The following is a 19637-nucleotide window of genomic DNA, read 5'->3' as shown; positions in this document are numbered from 1 at the left end:
ATGTTTCGGCCTTGCATCCTGTTGCATCTCTCTGGGCAGATACATGCCAAAGCAGGCATTATATTCAACTGGACAAATGAGGGCTGAGTAAATGAGGACCATGACATCTCTAACTCTAGACACAATCCCTTTCAGCTTTGTAGTGTAGAAGTACTTCCTTACAACAATGAACATGTTGGTCAAAAGTTAGGTCACTGTCCAGATAAGTTCCTATATTCCGAACTGGGTCCTCTCTTAGGGTTCCTATTAGTATAGTAGTGACTTGCCTGTTGTGGTTTCTGTGACTTTCGTTTGACATAAAAAGGGAGGTGTGCAGATAAGTGAGTTTGCTATACCTAGCTGTGCCGCCATGTCTGAAGGGATACTAGTTCCTTTCCCATCTGTACAAGTTCATTTAATGGCTTGAGGCAAGTGTGGTTCTCACTGTTATAGCATGTGATTTCTACACTGAACAGAAGAAACTTGCAGGAGTAATAACGCATACCTGTTGTGCTTGCATTGTCTGGAATTGCATACATTTTACAGTTTCCAGTCACCGTCTGATTTTGTAGGAAGTGCATGTACTTGGGACCAAAACTGAAGCAGGAGAAGGTGCAAGAAACTGAAAAGAATTGTATGCTGCTGTAATGTGACTATAATAATGTAAGTAATTATGAATAATTGTTCTTTTTGTTTTTCAGCGTACTTTGACTATAAGGAGGAAAGTGGATTTCCAAAACCCCCTTCTTACAGTGTGGCAACATCCCTGCCTTCGTACGATGAAGCTGAGAGGACCAAGGTGGAAGCTACTATACCTTTAGTCTCTGGAAGGGTGAGTTTATATTAGTTTAATTTTTTGCCATGTCGTCTGTAGTTTGACAGCATGGCAGTATTCGTCTGGCTTTTTTATGTAGCACTGGACTGTAACTCATAATTGAGTGTCTCATTTATTGCACATTGACAACCGAAAAGTAGTTTGCAATCTCTCCATAATGTTGACCTGTCCTGACTTGTGTTCCACATGGAAACCTTTTCCATCTTATTTTGTCTCTTTAAGTAGTTGCTCGAATCTGAATATTGATTTTCACATGCAAAAGGTACATGTTATACTGAATGGTTGACATTTGAAATAATTTTTCCAAAAATAATCTACCTTAATATGCTGACAGTTCATTATATCAACAGCACTAAACATTGACACCCATAGAACAGAAGCTGTTAAAAAAAAAAGGGATAATTAGGGCATATAAAATGCCTAATAATTGAAAGAATCGGAGGATTTTAGAAGTGATTGGAAGGAGACTGAAAAACCCATTTACAAGGGATCAGTTGGAGAACATATGTATGGCATCCAAGTATGCAACAAAATTGAGACGGTTTAGGACTTTTGACTGGAAGTGTTCTACCCAAAGCAGACTTCAAAGAATTTTTGTTCAGGTAGATAGCAAATGTTGGAGGTGCGATGCATCAGAAAGAGGTAACTGAGAACATGTTTTTTGGGAGTGTATTGAGATGGCAGAATGTAGAATAGTGTGTGTGTGTTGTAGCTTTAAGAAGCGTTTCAAGCACAGCACGTGCATATAAATAGCAAGCATGTGCTAGCTTCGGTGTCATTTTGAGAGTGCAGCCAGAGAGCGAGTATGTATGAGTGTGATAACTAGTTTGTTTACAAGTTTATCTAAGTTAGTTATTAAACCTCAATCCTGATGTGTTTGTACGTAATAAAGCTGCTTGAACAGAACCCACAGATGTTTGTCTGTTTTATCCTGACCAGACATGCGACACATAATTTAAAAAATACCTACCAAGTACTTGTGTTAGAAAAATTGGGGGAGCAAATGGCTGTAAATAAGGAAATTATTCTTTTGACCTAGGGCACATTTCGAATTGCTTAGACATAGCAAGGCCATATTAAGTTTAATTCTGTTTGCTAAAAAATCAATTACTACATAATGGAAATGGAGATCTAAACCAGCTGTATTTGATGAATTGTACTTTGTAAAAAAGATAAGTGAAGAGGAAGTGGGATCTTTAGAAAAGGGAAGGAGCAAATTCCATAGAAATAAATGGAATTTGTGGGAACAATGTATGCAGAATAATATTCAGGAGGAGGAGCGGGGTTAAGGGAAAGCAGGAATTGATCCATTTATGTAATATTGGACAGAATGACAGTTGTTGCAAAGAAAGAAAATGTATGTTAATTGAGCTTTTGATTTAAGTGGTAATTTAGTTAAAGGTTTTTATATAAAAAAAAATCGACACCCATTATATTGAAAATGAAACGTATTTCCTTTTCCAATGCACAATCCATAATCCTACCGTACATTCAGCTCGCATTTGTCTGAATAGTTGTTTAGTGTTAAGAAAAGACCTTTGTAAAGGTAAGCCACATGTTTAGGATTAGTAGGTGTGAAGCCTCCCTGTACCACCTTGGTTAAAAAAACAAAACAAAGAAAACTTTTGTAACACTACCAGTACACAAAACAGCTTGACATTTACCAAGCATACACACACATACGCAGACCAAGTCTAAAGCTATCCCCTAACCAAAGCCTACCCTAACCTTAAACACCCTACCCTAACCTTAAACACTTGCACGCATATTAAATATGTCCTCTTACCAACCTTTAAACTACACACGCTTTCTCACAAGCTCCCAGATCCACCTAAATTAGCTTTGTCATCCAACCCGAGAGTTGCCCATTAAAGCGTTTACATAAACAACCTGTCACACAAAACACTGTACAGGTCACTTATGTTGCACACATGTTGACTTGCGGGGGAGGGCACCCATGGCTGAAGTGCAACATGAAGGGGAGATGACCTCTGATGAATTAACTAAGGAATCTGCTTCAATGAATGATAGACAAAAAAGATAAAATGTATAACAAACTGTTGAAAACTGGTGCTTAGCAACAGGACTGTGCATCATCAAATTAAAAAAAATGGAGTTTTAGTACACATTATCTAATCATCTGTTCAGTCTTTACCCATGGGAGGAGGTGGAGATGCAGTTGAAACTGGTTCCTGTGGAAGCTTTGCAAGAGGAAGTACAAGGAAGTAATTGTTCAGGAAGGAAAATATCTGAGGTCTGCAGGCATCACTCAGTGGCTAGAATACATAAACAGTTTTGACCTATATAAAGCAGCTAGCTACTGCATGAATGCTCTGGCCTTCCAGTGCAAGAGCTGTTAGTAGAACTTTGTTCCTGGAAGCACAGTGGGAAGGAGACAGTCTAAACTAATTTTGATTAAGCAGTAGTAATTTCAGTTAAAGTAAATGCTATTTTTGAAACCAGTGGAAGGGAAAGTAACTGAAGGGCAGGTGAAGCCTTGGGGGTTGTGAAGAATAATTACTCCAGAATCGCATGGAAGAGGAATTGGTTTATTCCAGCTGTCAGGGTATGGAGAGAAAAAAAGACCTGAAGTTTAAAATTACTGTACCCTTCATAATTCAGGGTTCTGTACCCTGAGGGAGCAAACACTCATTGAACCTGAAGCAGCCTTGTAGGAATTTAAGGGAAGAGCTCAAGCTGTGTGGATCTGAGCAAGCTGAGCCTGCAGGAAGACTAGCGAGATCCACCAATGAAAGGACACACCTTGAACCCCCCTTCCTGTTCTTCAGAGATAGAAGCAAGACAGTGCAGAGTCAAAGGAACCAGTTTGCCAGTTCACTGGAAAGAAAGCCTTCAGCAGTTTAAATTGGCACACACTTCTAGAAGGAATAGTTTGAGAGACTCCACTATTTATAGTGTGACTAAAAATTAAAACTCAAGATTTTAAAGTAATTATGCTTGATTTTATTCCTAAAGAAGCCAGAAGTGTGTAGTATAACATGGTATCCAACTTACTTGAAGGGGTGTTCCATAGATGTAGCATTAGATGGAGTTGGTACACTATGGAAAAGCTACAACATAAGTAGTCCCAGCTCTGAGTAACCCCTTCAGTTATTTCAGGCAGCTCATAAAGGCGGTCTAAACTGAAATTGACATCATCAATTTACTTTCACTTTAATGATAACCCCATTATTTAACTTGAAGGGAATGCTTCTTTACTGTCCTTCAATGGGGAAATTACCAGTGCAGATGCTTTTGTTTAAACCGCCAGTGCAAGCTTGATGGACTACTAAACAAAGTGGTACTAACATAGTTTTGTATGGTTTCAGCCTGCCTCTGTTTTAATTAAATCAGGACTGGCTAAATTAAGATAAGGCTTACTTCTCATATTGAGCAACTGTGGTACATGCATGAAACAGTGTTCTTGACTGTCTTCTTGCATCTGAAAAAGAAGAGAATGAAGGAGTTTTAAAGAAGGAAATTGTTCTCTGTTAACTCTTAAGCAGTGTGTTATTTAACCTTCCCCAAACTCAAACAACATAATCAGCAATAATAAGAACTGCTTTGTTGGAAAAGGAAGCAGATAAGTTTTGGGGAACTGGATGTGAGTTTTAATAGTTTAGCAAAGCAAATAATTGAAATGCAACTTACACTGAGTAATTACTACTCGTAGTCCTGCACTGCACAAGTGTGCAAGGTGAATCTGCTGAAAATTGACACTTTGCCCGTATGCAAATGAATAAAGTCATCGAAGAACCACCGAGGTAAACCTTGCAGAGGTGGAAGTGTGTAATTTTGGCCAGGTGTGCAGTAGTATTTGCACAGATGTGTACTGTTTGTATGTATGTGCAGCTCATATCTTTGCAAGTTTCTGCATTTTGCTAGTGACCACCTCTATGCATTAATATGAGATTTCATAAGATGATATGCATACCCGATCTCAATGTGACTGGCTAGCAGTTTAAAGCCATCTTGCTAGCAGTCCTATTCTGCAAGTGTCCACTGATGGACACCACATTGGGGATCAATAGTGCAGGTGGAATAAAAGGACAAGGAGCAGGCAGCAGAAATACAGAAAGATGAAAATCCGGCTGTGCTAGGGACAGGATTTTGTTTGTGGGAATAGGACCCCCCCCCCTTCATTTTGGTAGGGATGTATCCCCTTTTTCTCAAAATATAATAGGGAAGATGGAGAAGAAGAAAGGTTAGTAAGGTAGGCAATAATAGAGAAGAGGTAAAGGTACTGACGCTGATATAAATAGACTGGGGTGAGTGATCATACAGTAAGCTGTGTTCACAAATGGAAGTGAAATAGAGGATGGACAAATGGTGAGGGAGAAGGATCAGTGGAATTACATAAGGAGTGGGTTTGACAGAGAATGGGTGCCCAGATGTGAGCACACTACCACTACCACTGTTATTCGTACCTGGTGACCCTCATTTAGAGCCATACCCAGGGAAGCTCAGGTTGATGGACTCCAGTATTGAGGGGGTGGCACCATCTGGCTCAGTGGTCTAAACCTGCCAGGGCAGCAAATCTTGTACTTGATGCAAGAAACTTTGGTAAAAGCTCTACAGTCTCCCTGCAGTCTTCTTAAACACTGCCTCCAGCACTGGCAGCATATGGGGCTGCTCCATTTGTTGAACCCTGCACCGCAGTCACTGCCTGCAACAGAAAAGCCACCACTCCTACTCTGCAAAGCAGACCCATGAGGAGCTGAGGGGTGGAATTTCTCACTGCCTAAAATGGGTAACTACAGCTAAGGTGCCCCAGTTCATCCTAGATCTGGCGAGAATGAGAGAGACCAGCAAAAAACAAAAAAAGAAACAAATGGCAAAATACAATAGCTGTTTAATGTTGGTATCAAATATTACTAATATTACTGCTTTTTAATAGAAGAAATAACATTCGGGGTTGAGTGTCTAGCCACTTCAACCTCTTCAGATAGATGTGGCAGCAGAGATCATTCTCCTCCCGTGCTGCAAAAAAAAAAAAATCTTCTGTATTATAAACAGCAGTTCTAATTTATTGACTATGGCAGCTGTAGTCTGTTAGCTAAATTTTAAAAAAGTGTAAACTACCATGGTATGCCTTCAGCCTGTGTCTAATTTCAAGTATATCTGCCTGTTGAAGTGGTCTGCATGAAATGGTGCAGTAGGTAAACAATGGTATCTGAAGCTGGTGTGAGCCTGGCGTGTGACTAGAAAAAACTGTGGAGATGTGGTCTGAGGGATGGTGGCTGCACATAAACCCTGTCAGGTACATGGTGATGAGCCTGGTAAAGATGACCCCATAGTACATTATAAACTTGGAGGAGGCAGTCTCAAGAGCTCTTGTTAAGAAGGACAGAAGGTCAGAGAAAAGTAACAGAAGGACAGAAAGAGAAAAGTAACAACAAAGTTGCCCATATCCATTGCATGGTAGAATAAAGCCCTGACTAAGACTCCTGTGACCCAAGTTGAGTTAGCATCTTGGGTGCATTTGACAGCACAGACAGGGGAGATGATCATGCCCATCTTGGTGTTTCCTTTTGGGTTATGCCACTGCACTACTGATGGTCTCTGCTGAGGGTGGAGGTGTGTCTGGATGCAGGAAGCCATTGCAATGAGGACATGGGCATGACTTCCCAAGCTATTCATAGTAGTTCTTGTTTACATGTGGAGGAGTGTGTGTGTAAAACAGAAGATAATGCTAGGTCATTGTGATGATGCAAGTGCTCCTGTCACCATTCAAGGTAGTGTTAGCCCATTTATAATAAAACACCCTCGTAGCCAGGTCGTAGGCAAGAGGCCAAGCACACCTTATGTCTGCTTGTATGACAGTCCCTCAAGACTGATTATGTTCATCGTGTTTCACTGCTGCAGTCATTACACTTGGGTTATCCTGCCGTCAGGCGGGCCTGCAGTCGGCCTGAGTTCCAAAGTCTTGGTCCGGCGTCGGTTGCTGTCGCCTCTTCCCTGAAGTCAGTGCGCCAGGGGTATATAAGAAGCAGCCAATGCCATTTTCTTCAGTCTTTCTTGCCGCGCGGTGCCCAAAGCAAAAGCAGTTCTCAAGTGCCGGTCAGCCGACTCCTGAGATTTCAAATTCGATTTCAGAACCAAAGTCTTCAATAAAGCTAAGTACCCCGTTGGGGAAACTTTTTCTTGCCTCAGACCGATGTCCGGTATTTCTTGTGGGAAGCAAATAACTCATAAGGATTTTTATTCTTACTGTATTCCATGCCTAGGCCCAGATCACGACGTCACTAGTTGTCAGTTTTGTGCTAGATTTAACAAATGCACTATTAAATGTCGGTTTGATTTTGCTCACCATTACTTTGGCTGAAGGTTTAATTATACAATGCCGTTGGAACAACTGACGACTGGAATGCACAAAAAACGCAAAGATAAAGATAAGGACAGGCATCCGAGGCCCAAAACTGACGAAGCCTCTTCTAGGCCAGTCGCCGGTTCGCCGGTTTTAAGTGAGGTGCTTTCGCAGCCCCCAACACCCGCTACCTCAGAACCACAGGCTGTGACCGACTCCCACTTGGAGGTGCCTAGGCCTCTGGATACTCAAGGTGTTGGGCCAACTGAGATTAACCCTTCAGATGGGTCCGGAGTCACTGAGCAGGCATCGGCTTCTGAGGGTGTTTTCAGGCCTACTCAACTTACCATTGCAACTACAGCCAAGACTAAACCTACATTAAAGACAAAGAAGCAAGTACAGCATTCACCTGGACAATCTTCCATGCCTAAAAAACAGATGCTCAAAATGGCCGAAGACTTGATAACTCTGATCAGGGGTTCTCATCCCCCTCCTGATAAAAGGCCTAGGCAGGATGCAGACCATGATTCCTCTGACCAGGTTTCAATATATTCTGATTCCTCTTCAGACCAGGAATATTCTTTACCCCCCTATGAGGATTCTGATGCTGACGAATCAATTCCTTCAGCCTCTCCTCCTGAGGATTACTCTTTTGGGGAAACTTTACATACCATGAGGGAGCATTTCCATTGGGAGGGCCAGGATTACTCAGAATCCAAGAAAAGGCTCAGAGACTTTCTTTTACTGCCTCAGCACAGACAGGCCCCTTGCTATTCCGCCAGTGTTGGACATTGTGGATGATGTGTTCTCTGAATCTAGTTTAAATCCTGATTCTTTACCCCCAGCTCCAGTCAAGCCAGACCGGTACTACAGAGTCCCTGACTCTCACAAATTTCTTTATAAAAACCCTGTTGCTGACCCAGGAACTATTTCCCAGGGTCCCAAAGGGGTTAAGGCTTCCACGGCTAAGAATCCAGTTCCCTCGGATAGGGACTCTAGAGCATTAGACAGATGGAGAAAGAACGTTTACACCTCTGCAACTTTAGCAGTGAGGGCTCTTAATTGCCAGTTTCACATGCTTAAATATCAACAATACTTACTGTCTCAATTAAAACAGAAAATGAGCACAAATGCAGAACAACCTGACTATAAGGAAATGCAGGATTTATTGCATGCAGCTGAACAAGTGGGAAAGCATACTTTGCAATGTGGTTTTGATTCATTAGAAGCTTCTTGTAGAGCAGCAGTTACAGGATCTGTGATTCGAAGGCATGCTTGGTTAAAAGAACAAAGTTTACCAGACCATGTTAAGGCAAAATTATTGGATGCTCCTTTGCAGCAAGATAATTTATTTGGTATTAAGGCAGAAGAGGTATTAAAGAAAATGGAGGATAAGGCAATATCTATGCAAACAGTGAAGGATTTTTTACAGGTACAGCCACCACAATTTAGCAGAAATTGGCCTACAAGTAATTGGTCCTTTCCAGTGTCAGACACGCCACAAAGAGGCAGATACAGACGCCCAAGAGGCAGATCTCAGCCACAAGGCTCTTACAGATCACGACAGTGGGGTGCTTCAAACCCAAAAGGAGGTGAGGACAAGTCACAACCTTACAGGAAACAGTCCCAGTGACTTCCCCCTTCCAATGCCAAACTCTTCCCTTTTAGCAGCTCCCTTAGGGGGGAAAGTAGCACTTTTTTCTCAAAACTGGCAAGCAATCACCCAAGACAAATGGGTGCTGAATATTGTGTCTCAAGGTTACAGGTTCCACTTTCACATTTTTCCAAGGCTAAAAGGAATGCCAGACCTGCCACAAAATCAATGGGTAGAGGCACAAAAACAAATTACAGCTCTCATGGACATAAGAGCTATTCAAAAAGTACCACAGCAGGAAAAAGAACAAGGATTTTACTCAAGACTCTTCCTGGTACCCAGGAAGGACAAAGCCTGGAGACCCATTCTGGACCTTTCCACTCTAAATACTTACCTGGATGTTCCGAAATTCAAAATGCTGACACTACAACAGCTCCTTCCAATGTTGGGCAAGAAAGCTTGGCTTGTTAATTTGGACCTCAAAGAGGCATACCTGCATGTCCCTATCAGACAAAATTGCAGAAGATACCTCAGATTCATAGCTGGTTCAATGCACTACCAATTCTCTGCACTGCCCTTTGGCTTATCTACCACGCCAGGGTCTTTACCAAGTGCCTGGCACCAGTAATTGCATTTTGCAGACAAAAAGGAATTAAAATATATCCATATCTGGACGACTGCCTGATTCAAGCAGAGAGCAAGGACATTCTTCTACAGCATCTGGCATTCGTCAAAAGGTTAAGTTGCCTAGGGTACACAGTAAACGAAAAGAAATCAAAACTAGTGCCCTCACAAGAGATAATATTCCTGGGTGCCAGCTTAAATACAACGGCCCAGATGGCTTATCTCGCGCCAGACAAACAAGGACAACTGACTCAGTATTTTCAATTGATGGCAACAAAGCCCCAACTCCCTGCAAGAAAAATTCTGCAGGCCTTGGGATTCATGGCATCCTGCATACTACTAATTCCATATGCAAGACTGCATATGAGGAAATTACAGTGGTACCTAAAAAGTGTTTGGTCTCAATATTCACACAGCTTGGAGACAGTAATACCACTAATTCCCTGCCTACAACAGGAGTTTCGATGGTGGGCACAGACATGTCACCTCAACAAGGGTTAGCCTTTCACTCTTCCCACAGCCAGACAGACTTTAACAACGGACGCCTCGGATTACGCCTGGGGAGCACACATGGCAGAAAAATGTATTCAGGGCAAATGGACCACAGACCAAATGCATCTTCACATCAATCAAAAAGAGATGTTGGCTGTACAAAATGCCCTTACAGCTTTCAAGGACCTTCTGCATCCAGGACAATTACTATTAAAGACAGACAACACCACAGTAATGTGGTACATAAACAAACAAGGGGGCACTCATTCTTACCTCCTATGCAGTCAAGCCATGACCTTGTGGAACACAGCTCTAACCTATCAAGTTCATCTGCAAGCACAGTTCCTGCCAGGAAGGGAAAACTCTGGCAGACAACTTAAGCAGAAACATCATGGATCCTCACAAGTGGAAATTAAATCAACAAGTCTTCGGCATGATAATGCAAAAATAAGAGTGCCTGGATATAGATCTTTTTGCGTCACCACTGAATTACCAACTACAAAATTTCTGCACAAGGACTTATCACACACAAGCATGGAAAGTGGATGCTCTTTTGTTCAGCTGGAAAAGCCTAAATGTTTATGCTTTCCCACCTCTGCCTCTCCTTTCAAAGGTACTCCTAAAAGCCAGACAAGAAAAACCACAGATGATTCTGATTGCTCCAGACTGACCACGCCAGCATTGGTACCCGATCTTAAAGAACTTGGCTCAAGGCCCACCTTGGATTTTGCCTCAAATTCCACTCCTTCTGACTCCGCAAAACAATCAGATACTGCACAGTCAGCTCAAAACCTTAAACCTGGCTGCATGGTAGATTCATTAGCCAAACAGACAACTTCTCTCTCTAAAGCTGTTATGGATGTCATTTTGGAGGCCAGGAGGCCCAGCACCAGGAAATCTTATTCAAAAAAGTGGAAGAGATTCTGTACCTTGAACCAGGCTCAAAACCTTGATCCTCTGGTCCCCAACATTCCTCCGATACTACAATACTTGACTGAGATGCTGGACAAAGGACTATCCTTCTCATCCATTAAGATTCACGCTTCTGCCATCTCTGCTCATTACAACACAGATCCTCCTGTTTTCTCTCACCCATTGCTAAAGCAGTACCTCATAGGGGCTAAAAACATAAGACCGCCCCGGAGAGCACCAACACCAACTTGGGACCTCAATTTCATTTTGGAAAAGCTCACTTTGCCTCCTTTTAAACCAGCCAATTCAGCAGAGTTAAAATATATATCATGGAAAACTGCTCTACTTCTGGCAATAACCTCAGCACGAAGAGTCTCAGAACTGCAGGCACTAATGGCAGTAGAGCCTTTCATCATTTTCCACCAAGACAGGGTTTCCTTAAGAACAAACCTTTCATTTATGCCTAAGGTGGTATCCACTGGCTCTTAACCAAACTATTCACTTGCCAACATTTTATCCAAATCCCCAGAATAAAGGGGAGAGACTTCTACATTCCTTGGACATACACAGGCAATTGCACTTCTACTTGAACAAAACAAAAGTTTTCAGAAAATCTGAACAATTGTTTGTATCATATGCTGCAGGATCACAGGGAAAGGCTTGTATCATATGCTGCAGGATCACAGGGAAAGGCTATTTCAAAGCAGACCATTTCAAAGTGGATAGGACACTGTATCCGGTTCTGCTACACACAACATGGGAAACTTGTACCTAGTAACATTAGACCACATTCCACCAGGGCAACTGCCTACCTTAGAGGAGTACCTACCAAAGATATCTTGGAAGCTGCAACTTGGGAGTTCAGTGCACACCTTTACCAAGCATTGCCATTTGCTTCTCTATTCTAGATCCAGAGCCGGCTTTGCCACTGCAGTGCTGCAGGGCCTCATAGCCACACCAAATCCTTTATAGAGCCAGCCACCCAAACTCAGCTTTGGGATTCTACCCAAGTGTAATGACTGCAGCAGTGAAACACGATGAACATAGTACAGTTTTGTACCTACCATAAGTGTAGATTATGTCTTCACTGCTGCAGTCTAGGTTACCCACCCGCCAGCCCCTCTTTCTTATCTGGGGCTAACCTTTACTACCTATGTGGTGTATTTGCTGGTTACTGAAGGTTTTATTTTTACCTTTTTGTATGTTTTATTAGCAATATGTATTGCCTACCATTTTTGGGGGCACCTGACATCTGGGGCAAGAAAAACTGAAGAAAATGGCGTCGGCTGCTTCTTTTATACCCCTGGCGCACTGACGTCAGGGAAGAGGCGACAGCAACTGACGCCGGACCAAGACTTTGGAACTCAGGCTGACTGCGGGGCCCGCCTGACGGCAGGATAACCCAAGTTTAATGACTGCAGCAGTGAAGACACTCTAACATCTACATTTATGGTAGGTACAAAACTGTACTTTGCTGTTGATATGTGGATTACCTACCACTGGGAAAGTAATGGCCATCCATTAGATTAAGGCTTGATGGTCAGCTGGTGGGGGGGGGGGGGGCTGACCTAACAAAAAAAAAAAAGCAAGGGCAAAGCACATGTTGGGGCATTTATCCTGTGGTTTTGTGTACCACTGTAGGAAGGTAATAATTTCCCTTTATCAGATCTTCATATATGCTGAAGTATGATGTACATTTCTGGAGGCTTCTCAGAAAGAAAGGCCCCATGGTGGAAAGGATACAAAGGCAGCCAGGATGGTGGAGAGTGCAGTGGGAATGTTGTATGATTATCTATCAAGATAAATATTTTGTTAACCAGGATTATTCGACTGTGAGAACCCCCCCCCCCCCCCACACACACACACACTTTGCCTGGAGAGAGATGCTATATTTTATAACAACATTTAATGCAGTATAATACAGTGACATACAGTATTACAGAATAGTGCATATTAGCAAATAACTAAGGAATAGCATACACAATTTAAAATATATACATGTATAAGCACAAGAACATAAGAAAAATGCAGAGCACCGAAAAAGAAACGACTTGGAGTAGTCAAGGCCATAGGGGAATTATTATGAAGAACAGAGGAAGTAGTTTGTTGCAGACAGAGTAAAAAGAACAGAGGAAGTAGTTTGTTGCAGACAGAGTAAAAAAAAAAAAAAAAAAAAAAAGCATAGATTTGAGAAGAATGGCATAAAATGGCTGAAGGTGTACAAAGAAGGTATTGTTTGTATTAAGATTGTAGTACTGTTAGAGATATTATATTGTGATGTAAAGGTGTTGCATAAGAGTATCAAGAAATGTTCTGCTCCTGTTTAATAAAGTAGTAGTTTCACAAGGATGTTGGGTAATTGTTTTCTGGAATAGTTTACTGTTAAGATTTATATCTTGTTGTATGGCATTCCATAATTTGGCTACAGACACGGCATATGAGAATAGACTTTAAAGAACTGCATTACTTTCATTTTGACAAGACTGGTGTAGTGATATCATTTGGGTACACAAGTCAGTGACCGGTAAATCTGATAGTATCTTCAAAACAAAGGATAGTACAAGTTAGGATGGAGGAGGGTATACTTAACCATTTTAAGGGAACTCTGTTATTACTGCAAATTAGAAAACACTTCTAGCTGAGTTGATAGTACGTAGAATGATTTACTGCAGTGAATGGTAGAGGCTAGAACATTATTGGTATAGCTGGAGTGGCAGGGATTACAAGAGGAGGGGCAGAATTTGGACATATCAGACTGACTTGGCTTCCTGATTTTTTTTAATGATTTAATACTACTACAGTACACTGTTCATGGTCATTAAAAAAAAAAAAAAAAAAAAAAAAAAACAGCCAGTCAGTAATTAAACATTAAACTAAAAAGCAGAAAAACCTGACTGTACTTCTTATCCATATCAAATGTTTTTTTTAAATTATTAACTTGTTTTACCCTGGGGAAATCTGGCAGCCCTAGTCTGATCTAAATGTAATGGGAAGTTCAAGAGAATCATCCTAGTGGCCCCCACACATAAACTTTACAATTAAAGAAAAAAAAATCCTTACAGTATACAACAAAACAGCCTTCATATCAAGGTTGACATCAAGACATTATCAAAGAATTTAAAGAATAGCATCAGGAAAACCAAGGCAGCCCAAGAACTTAGGCTAGCATCCTAAGCTGAGGATAATGACAGTATTGCTTAGTTCTGTCAGGAGACTAAGAAATATCACCCACCATTGCTGAGAACATATTCATAAAGGCATCACCAGTTCTGACTTGGTGAACATTGCCAACATCAAACAGTTTGGTGCATACTTCACCCCGGAGCCAAATATCTAAAGTCCACTTATCTTTGATCCTAGACACATCCCCCACTCCATCACTAAAGAACATATACTGAATTTGCTTACAAAGACTAAACGTACATCTTCCATGAGACCTGATAACATATCTGGCTGATTAATAAACAGTATGAAACATGCACTGACAGAGCCATTCTGTAAACTGTTACACACGAACCTTGCCACTGGCTTTGTCCCTGAGGTCTGGTGCACGCAGTTGTGATGCCACTTCACAAGGGTTGGCCCTACCACTGTTCCTGGAAATTATGGGCCCATCAATTTAACAAGTCTTATTTGCAAAGCCATGGGACATACCATATCTGACCTGATAAACTATAATATTAAAAATCTTGTCAGGCTTCGCCTGCAGCAGTTTGGTTTTGTTAAGGGTCGAGTCTATCTAATGAAATAAACTTCTTTGAAAGGGTAACACAAGCTGTTGAGAGTGGGCTTGCTTTTCCACACAGACCTGGTCAAGGTATTTGATACTATTCCCCATGCTATTATAATCAACAAGCTAAACGCACTTCACATAGATCCCCATGTAGGAAAATGTGTAGCAAATTGGTGAAAGGATAAAAGCTGCAAAAAGGGGGCAGCAGATGTATTCACAGAGTATGAAGAGTGATCAGTGGTGTTCTGCAGGGCTTGGTAATGGGATTTCTGTTCAGCATCTACTTTATGTATCTCCAAATTACAAAAATATGGTTAACCAAGTTTATGTTGTTGTATCTTTCAGCTTTTCCCAGTTAGGGGTCGCCACAGAGGAACTCCGGTCCGCTAATGATTGGCAGTTGATTTTTATGTACCGAGTTACCAGCCCTGACGCACAATCTTCAACGAAGGAACACCCATTCACGCATGTCTCCATGCAGAAGACGCTCTAGCTGAGAGTCGAACTGGACAGCGTCTTACTGTGAGGCGACAATGCTACCGCAACACCACCACCGCAGTTAACCAAGTTTATGTATGACTGTAAATTAGGGGTCATTCTCAAATCCCCCCGACCCTCAAATGCCTAGACCCTAAGCATGGGCTTTAGTTTAATACCTGATTTGTAAATAATGGGCTCAAATTAAATGCTAAAATGTGCAATATTGTCCCATTTGGTAGACAACCCCTCCCCCAGTTTATAACATAGCTAACACCCTACTTCAAAAAGAGAATGTTAGAGACCTTTGGACATGGGTCGATAATCCCCCCTCCTCCCTTCTTTGATTGTCATGTTATCACATTGGTTAGAAAGTCCTACTTAGCACAGCTGATCGGAAAAGGAATATCATACAACTCTGAAGCAATCATTGTCTCCTTTACTGTGCATTAATTAGGCCAGTCATTGAATACAGTGCCTTTTGGGGATGTACCTCTAGACATTTCAATCAATTAGAAAGACCCCAGAGTTTAATAACTAAAACATCACTGGCTTAAAAATCCTAAGCTACCAGAGAAAACTTGAAGCACTGTCACTTTGTTCAGTGCCTTGTAGACTCCTTAAGGTTGATCTCTGTCTTGCCTTTCATGACATCAGAGACCAAGTAATCCAGGACGTCCTTCAATTTCACTCTTGCAGTATTCATTACATTAGGGATCCCCTGCCAAGGAAGGCCTGACATCCAGCCAGTATACCAGACCTTTTAGGTTGCTTTAAGGTACGCCATATGTCATACATATGCTCCTTGCGTAGCATGGGGCATAAAGGTGACATCCGAACATACCGTCCTCCGAACTTCTTTGCCACCAGTCCGAACGCCATCGCTTGATAGTCTGTCTGAACACCCCTTCCATTGTTGGTTCACTAAGTTATTACCGATAAGTGCCCCATTGGGGTTCCCTTTTACTTATCCATTTTTATTGCTGCTTGTGGAGTTTCATGTCATCCAAGAAAGGTAAACGCCAGTGTGGGAGACCACTACGACCAGTGTCTTTTGCTTAGGTGCTTCTCATGACCATATATCTTATTCCATTTGTCAGGCTTTTGTACGTAAAACCGTTTGTAGTGATTATCTTTTTTGGCACTTTGTCTTGAAAATCAGCGGGTTAAGCTTCTTTTGAAAGACACGAAGGAGGGTACTTCCTGCTCAGAGGGACAGCTGTCAGTGAAGAAGGCTATGAAGCCTAGGCCGGAATCTTCTGCTGTTCAGCCTTTGTCGGATGTAGGCGAGTGAATGCCTGCAGTTTCGACCGGCTTTGTCATTGGATTCCACTGCCACCACAACCAGGTTGGAGGTCCTCTATTCCCCAAAAATGACCTAGGGAACAGTATTCCTCTGAGAACGAGCTGGATTCAGATGAGGAATCCCTTGCTTACTCTTAGATTTCTTTTCTTTTGGACTGTGGATCAGAGGAATAGGAATCTACCAGTCCTGATGCTCTCTTTGAAGAGATTTATTTTGGAGGCACGATCTCCAGGATGATGGAATTCTTTAAATGGGATTGTGCTTAGGTCTTTGAGGTACATAAAAGATGCTATGGGTTGCTGCAGATGGATTCTCCTAAACCTTTTGCTGTTCGACCTGTTTTAGGTTCATAGGTTCACTGCCTTTGTTGCATTTTCCAATGTTGGTAAAACCCCAGACTCTCGGCCCTCTGCTCCCAAGAAAGCTGATAGATTTTATAGGGTTCTTGAAGACTGCAAATTATTGTACAACTGTTCTGCTGACTCCTTGGTGATGTCTGTAGCTTCTGACAAGCCATTTCAATTGCTTCCTTCTCCCAAGTTACTGCCCTCTGATAAAGGTAGCAGGACCATGGAAAGGCTAGGCAGGAAGGTTTACACCTCTGCTACCTTGGCTGTTAATTATCAGACCCATGTGTCCAGATACTTGCTGTCCTGTCTCAGGCTTGTCAGGTTATTTCTGATCTTCCAGACTCTGAGGGTAAAACTTCTGCTCTTTCGCTGTTAGGGACTTCCTCCCAGGTGGCTCATCATTCCATCAAGTGTAGTTATGATGCAGCTAATGGGTCCTCTAGGGCTGCTGCTTTTGGGTTAGTAATGAGGTATTCTAGTCATCAACCTTTGCCTGATGATATTAAGGCTAAGTTGGTGGATGCCTCCCTTGGCAATAAGCACTTGTTTGGTGAAGCTGCTGCTGATATGTTAAAGTCCCTTCAGGATAAGGCCAAGGCTTTACGGGAATTTAAACATGTGTTTGTTTCTCCTGTGCCTAAATTTCAGAGAAACTACCTCAATAAGTCAGCCTTTGTTCGCTGGTAGTCTCTCCCTCCTCCTAAGGGCAAAAAGTGTGGCACTTGGGTTCCTCCTGCAAAAGCTACTCAGACTTCAGTGCCCCATAAGTCTCCTTTTCCAGATAAACCAGGTGATTTCTTGATCTCCTTCCTTCCAGCCACTTTCCTCTTCGCTCTGTGTTCCTGTTTGGCTACAGATTACTCTGGATGTTCTTTGTGTTTCACTGTTGCAGTCATTACATTTGGGTAATCTGCTGGCAGGTTGCCCTCAGTAGGCCTGATTAACAAAGTCTTGGGTCCTGCGTCGGTTGCTGTCCCTTCTTCCATGACGTCAGGTCGTCAGGGGTATAAAACATGCAGCTGACGCCATTACATCAGTCTTTCTTGCCGCTCGGTGCCCGAAGCAGAAGCAGTGCGCAAATGCCGGTCGGCCGACTCCTGAAATTTTCGTTTTCGAGTTTCAGAACCGAAGTTTTCAACTTAAAGCAAAGTACCCCGTTGGGGAAATTTTTCTTGCTCCTTACCGATGTCAGTAAAAGTTAATAATTGTATTACTTGTGGGAAGCAAGTACCTGATAAGGATTTTCATTTGTACTGTATTCCTTGCCTAGGCCCTGACCATGTCGGTTTTGTGCTTTATTTAATCGGCGCACTATCCGTCGCCGGTACATTTTTGCTTCAGAATATTTCGGTTCTTGGTTTAGTTATCCAGAAATTCCGTCAGTTAGCCATCCGACTACAGGAATACTGAAAAAGCGCAAAGAAAAAGACAGAGACAGGCCGTTTAGGTCCAAAACTGCCGATGACGCTTCTCCTAAGCCAGTCGCCAGTTTGCCGGGTACTCAGTGAGGCGCTTTTGCAGCCCCTGATACCCACAACTTCTGATTCGCAGGCTACTACTGAGACCCATTCGGAGTCTGGCATGCTGCGAGATGCTTCCCATATGGAACCCGCGGATGTCTCTACCTTAGATGGGTCCAGAGCCGCTGAGCAGGCACCGGCTTCTGAGGGTGTATTCAGGCCTACAGACTTGCATATTAAACAGACTCTCAGGCCTACAGACTTGCATATTAAACAGACTCCAAATTCAGTGCTAAGGCCTAAATCTTGATCTTTGTCTAAAAAACCGAAGCCCAGGCCACATGTTCAGGCCACTATGCCTAAAAAACAGAGCAAAATGGCTGAAGATTTAATTACTCTAATCAGGGGTAGTCACCCCCCCTCCCCCCCCCCCCCTAAGAGGCCTAGGATTGAATTTGACTGTGAATCTTCTGAACAGGACTCTGTTTTTCTGACTCTTCTAATGATCTGGATTTGTCCGTGCCTACTTATGAGGACTCTGATGCAGAGGATTCCATTCCCTCTGCTTCTCCACCTGAGGATTTCTCTTTTGGGGAAACTTTACATACCTTAAGGGAGCATTTCCACTGGGAAAGTCAAGATTTCTCTGAATCCAAAAAGAGGCTTAGGGATTTCCTCCTTCTTCCTCAGCATAGGCCTTTGGCTATACCTCCTGTACTAGATATTGTTGATGTGTTTTTGGAATCCAGTATGGCCCCTGATTCCTTGCCTCCAGCCCCTAGCAAACCAGACTGGTACTGTAGGGTTCCTGAGTCCCACAAATTCCTTTTCAAAAATCCTGTTGCAGACCCTGAGACCATTTCTCAGGGGCCCAAGGGCATTAAGGCTTCTACTGCTAAAAATCCTACCCCTTCTGTTAGAGACTCCAGGGCGCTGGATAGATGGGGTAAAACGGTTTACACTTCTGCAACCTTAGCAATCCGGGCTTGAAACTGTCAATTCCATATGCTAAAATATCAACAGCATATCATGGGACTGCTTAAACAGAAAATTATGTTGATTTCTGACTGTGTGGAGAATTAAGATTTACAGGATTTATTGCATTCAGTTGAACAAGTTGGCAAACCTACTTTACAATGTGGTTTTGATTCTTTAGAGGCCTCTTGCAGGGCTGCTGTTACTGGGTCTGTGCTTAGAAGGCATGCTTGGCTTAAGGAGCAATCTCTGCCTGATCATGTTAAAGCAAAACTTTTGAATGCTCCTTTACAGCAGGGACCACCTGTTTGGCAATAAGGCTGAAGAAGTTCTAAAAAAGATGGAAGTTAAAGCTAAATCTATGCAAACTGTGAAATATTACTTACAAGTGCAACCTCGTAGATTTAGTAGGCATTGGCCTACTAAGAACTGGTCCTTTCCAGCTCCTTCCAGAGCCACTACGGCCAAACCCAGACATTCCAAACCACCAGGTTTCAGTCCCAAGGGACTTTCAGAACTAAGCAGTTAGGTGCTTCCACTTCCACATCTGTAAACAACAAGGCACCACCCTATGGTAAGCAGTCTCAATGACT

At 42.4% G+C, this 19637-nt stretch overlaps 1 protein-coding gene across 1 annotated transcript in view; it reads left to right on the top strand.

Moving 5' to 3' along the window:
- Positions 1–19637, top strand: part of NDFIP1 (Nedd4 family interacting protein 1) — a 753142-nt gene that overhangs the window by 323772 nt on the left and 409733 nt on the right. The window contains exon 3 of the mRNA XM_044069282.1: positions 681–811. Coding sequence (XP_043925217.1) covers positions 681–811 — 131 coding nt within the window. The remainder of the gene's footprint in view (positions 1–680; positions 812–19637) is intronic.

This window comes from Protopterus annectens, chromosome 4.part0 (genome assembly GCF_019279795.1).
Source record: "Protopterus annectens isolate FY-2018-M chromosome 4.part0, PAN1.0, whole genome shotgun sequence".
Taxonomy (NCBI): Eukaryota; Metazoa; Chordata; order Ceratodontiformes; family Protopteridae; genus Protopterus; species Protopterus annectens.
The sequence above is the reverse complement of the archived record's forward strand: the minus strand, read 5'-3'. Positions and strand labels throughout refer to the sequence as shown.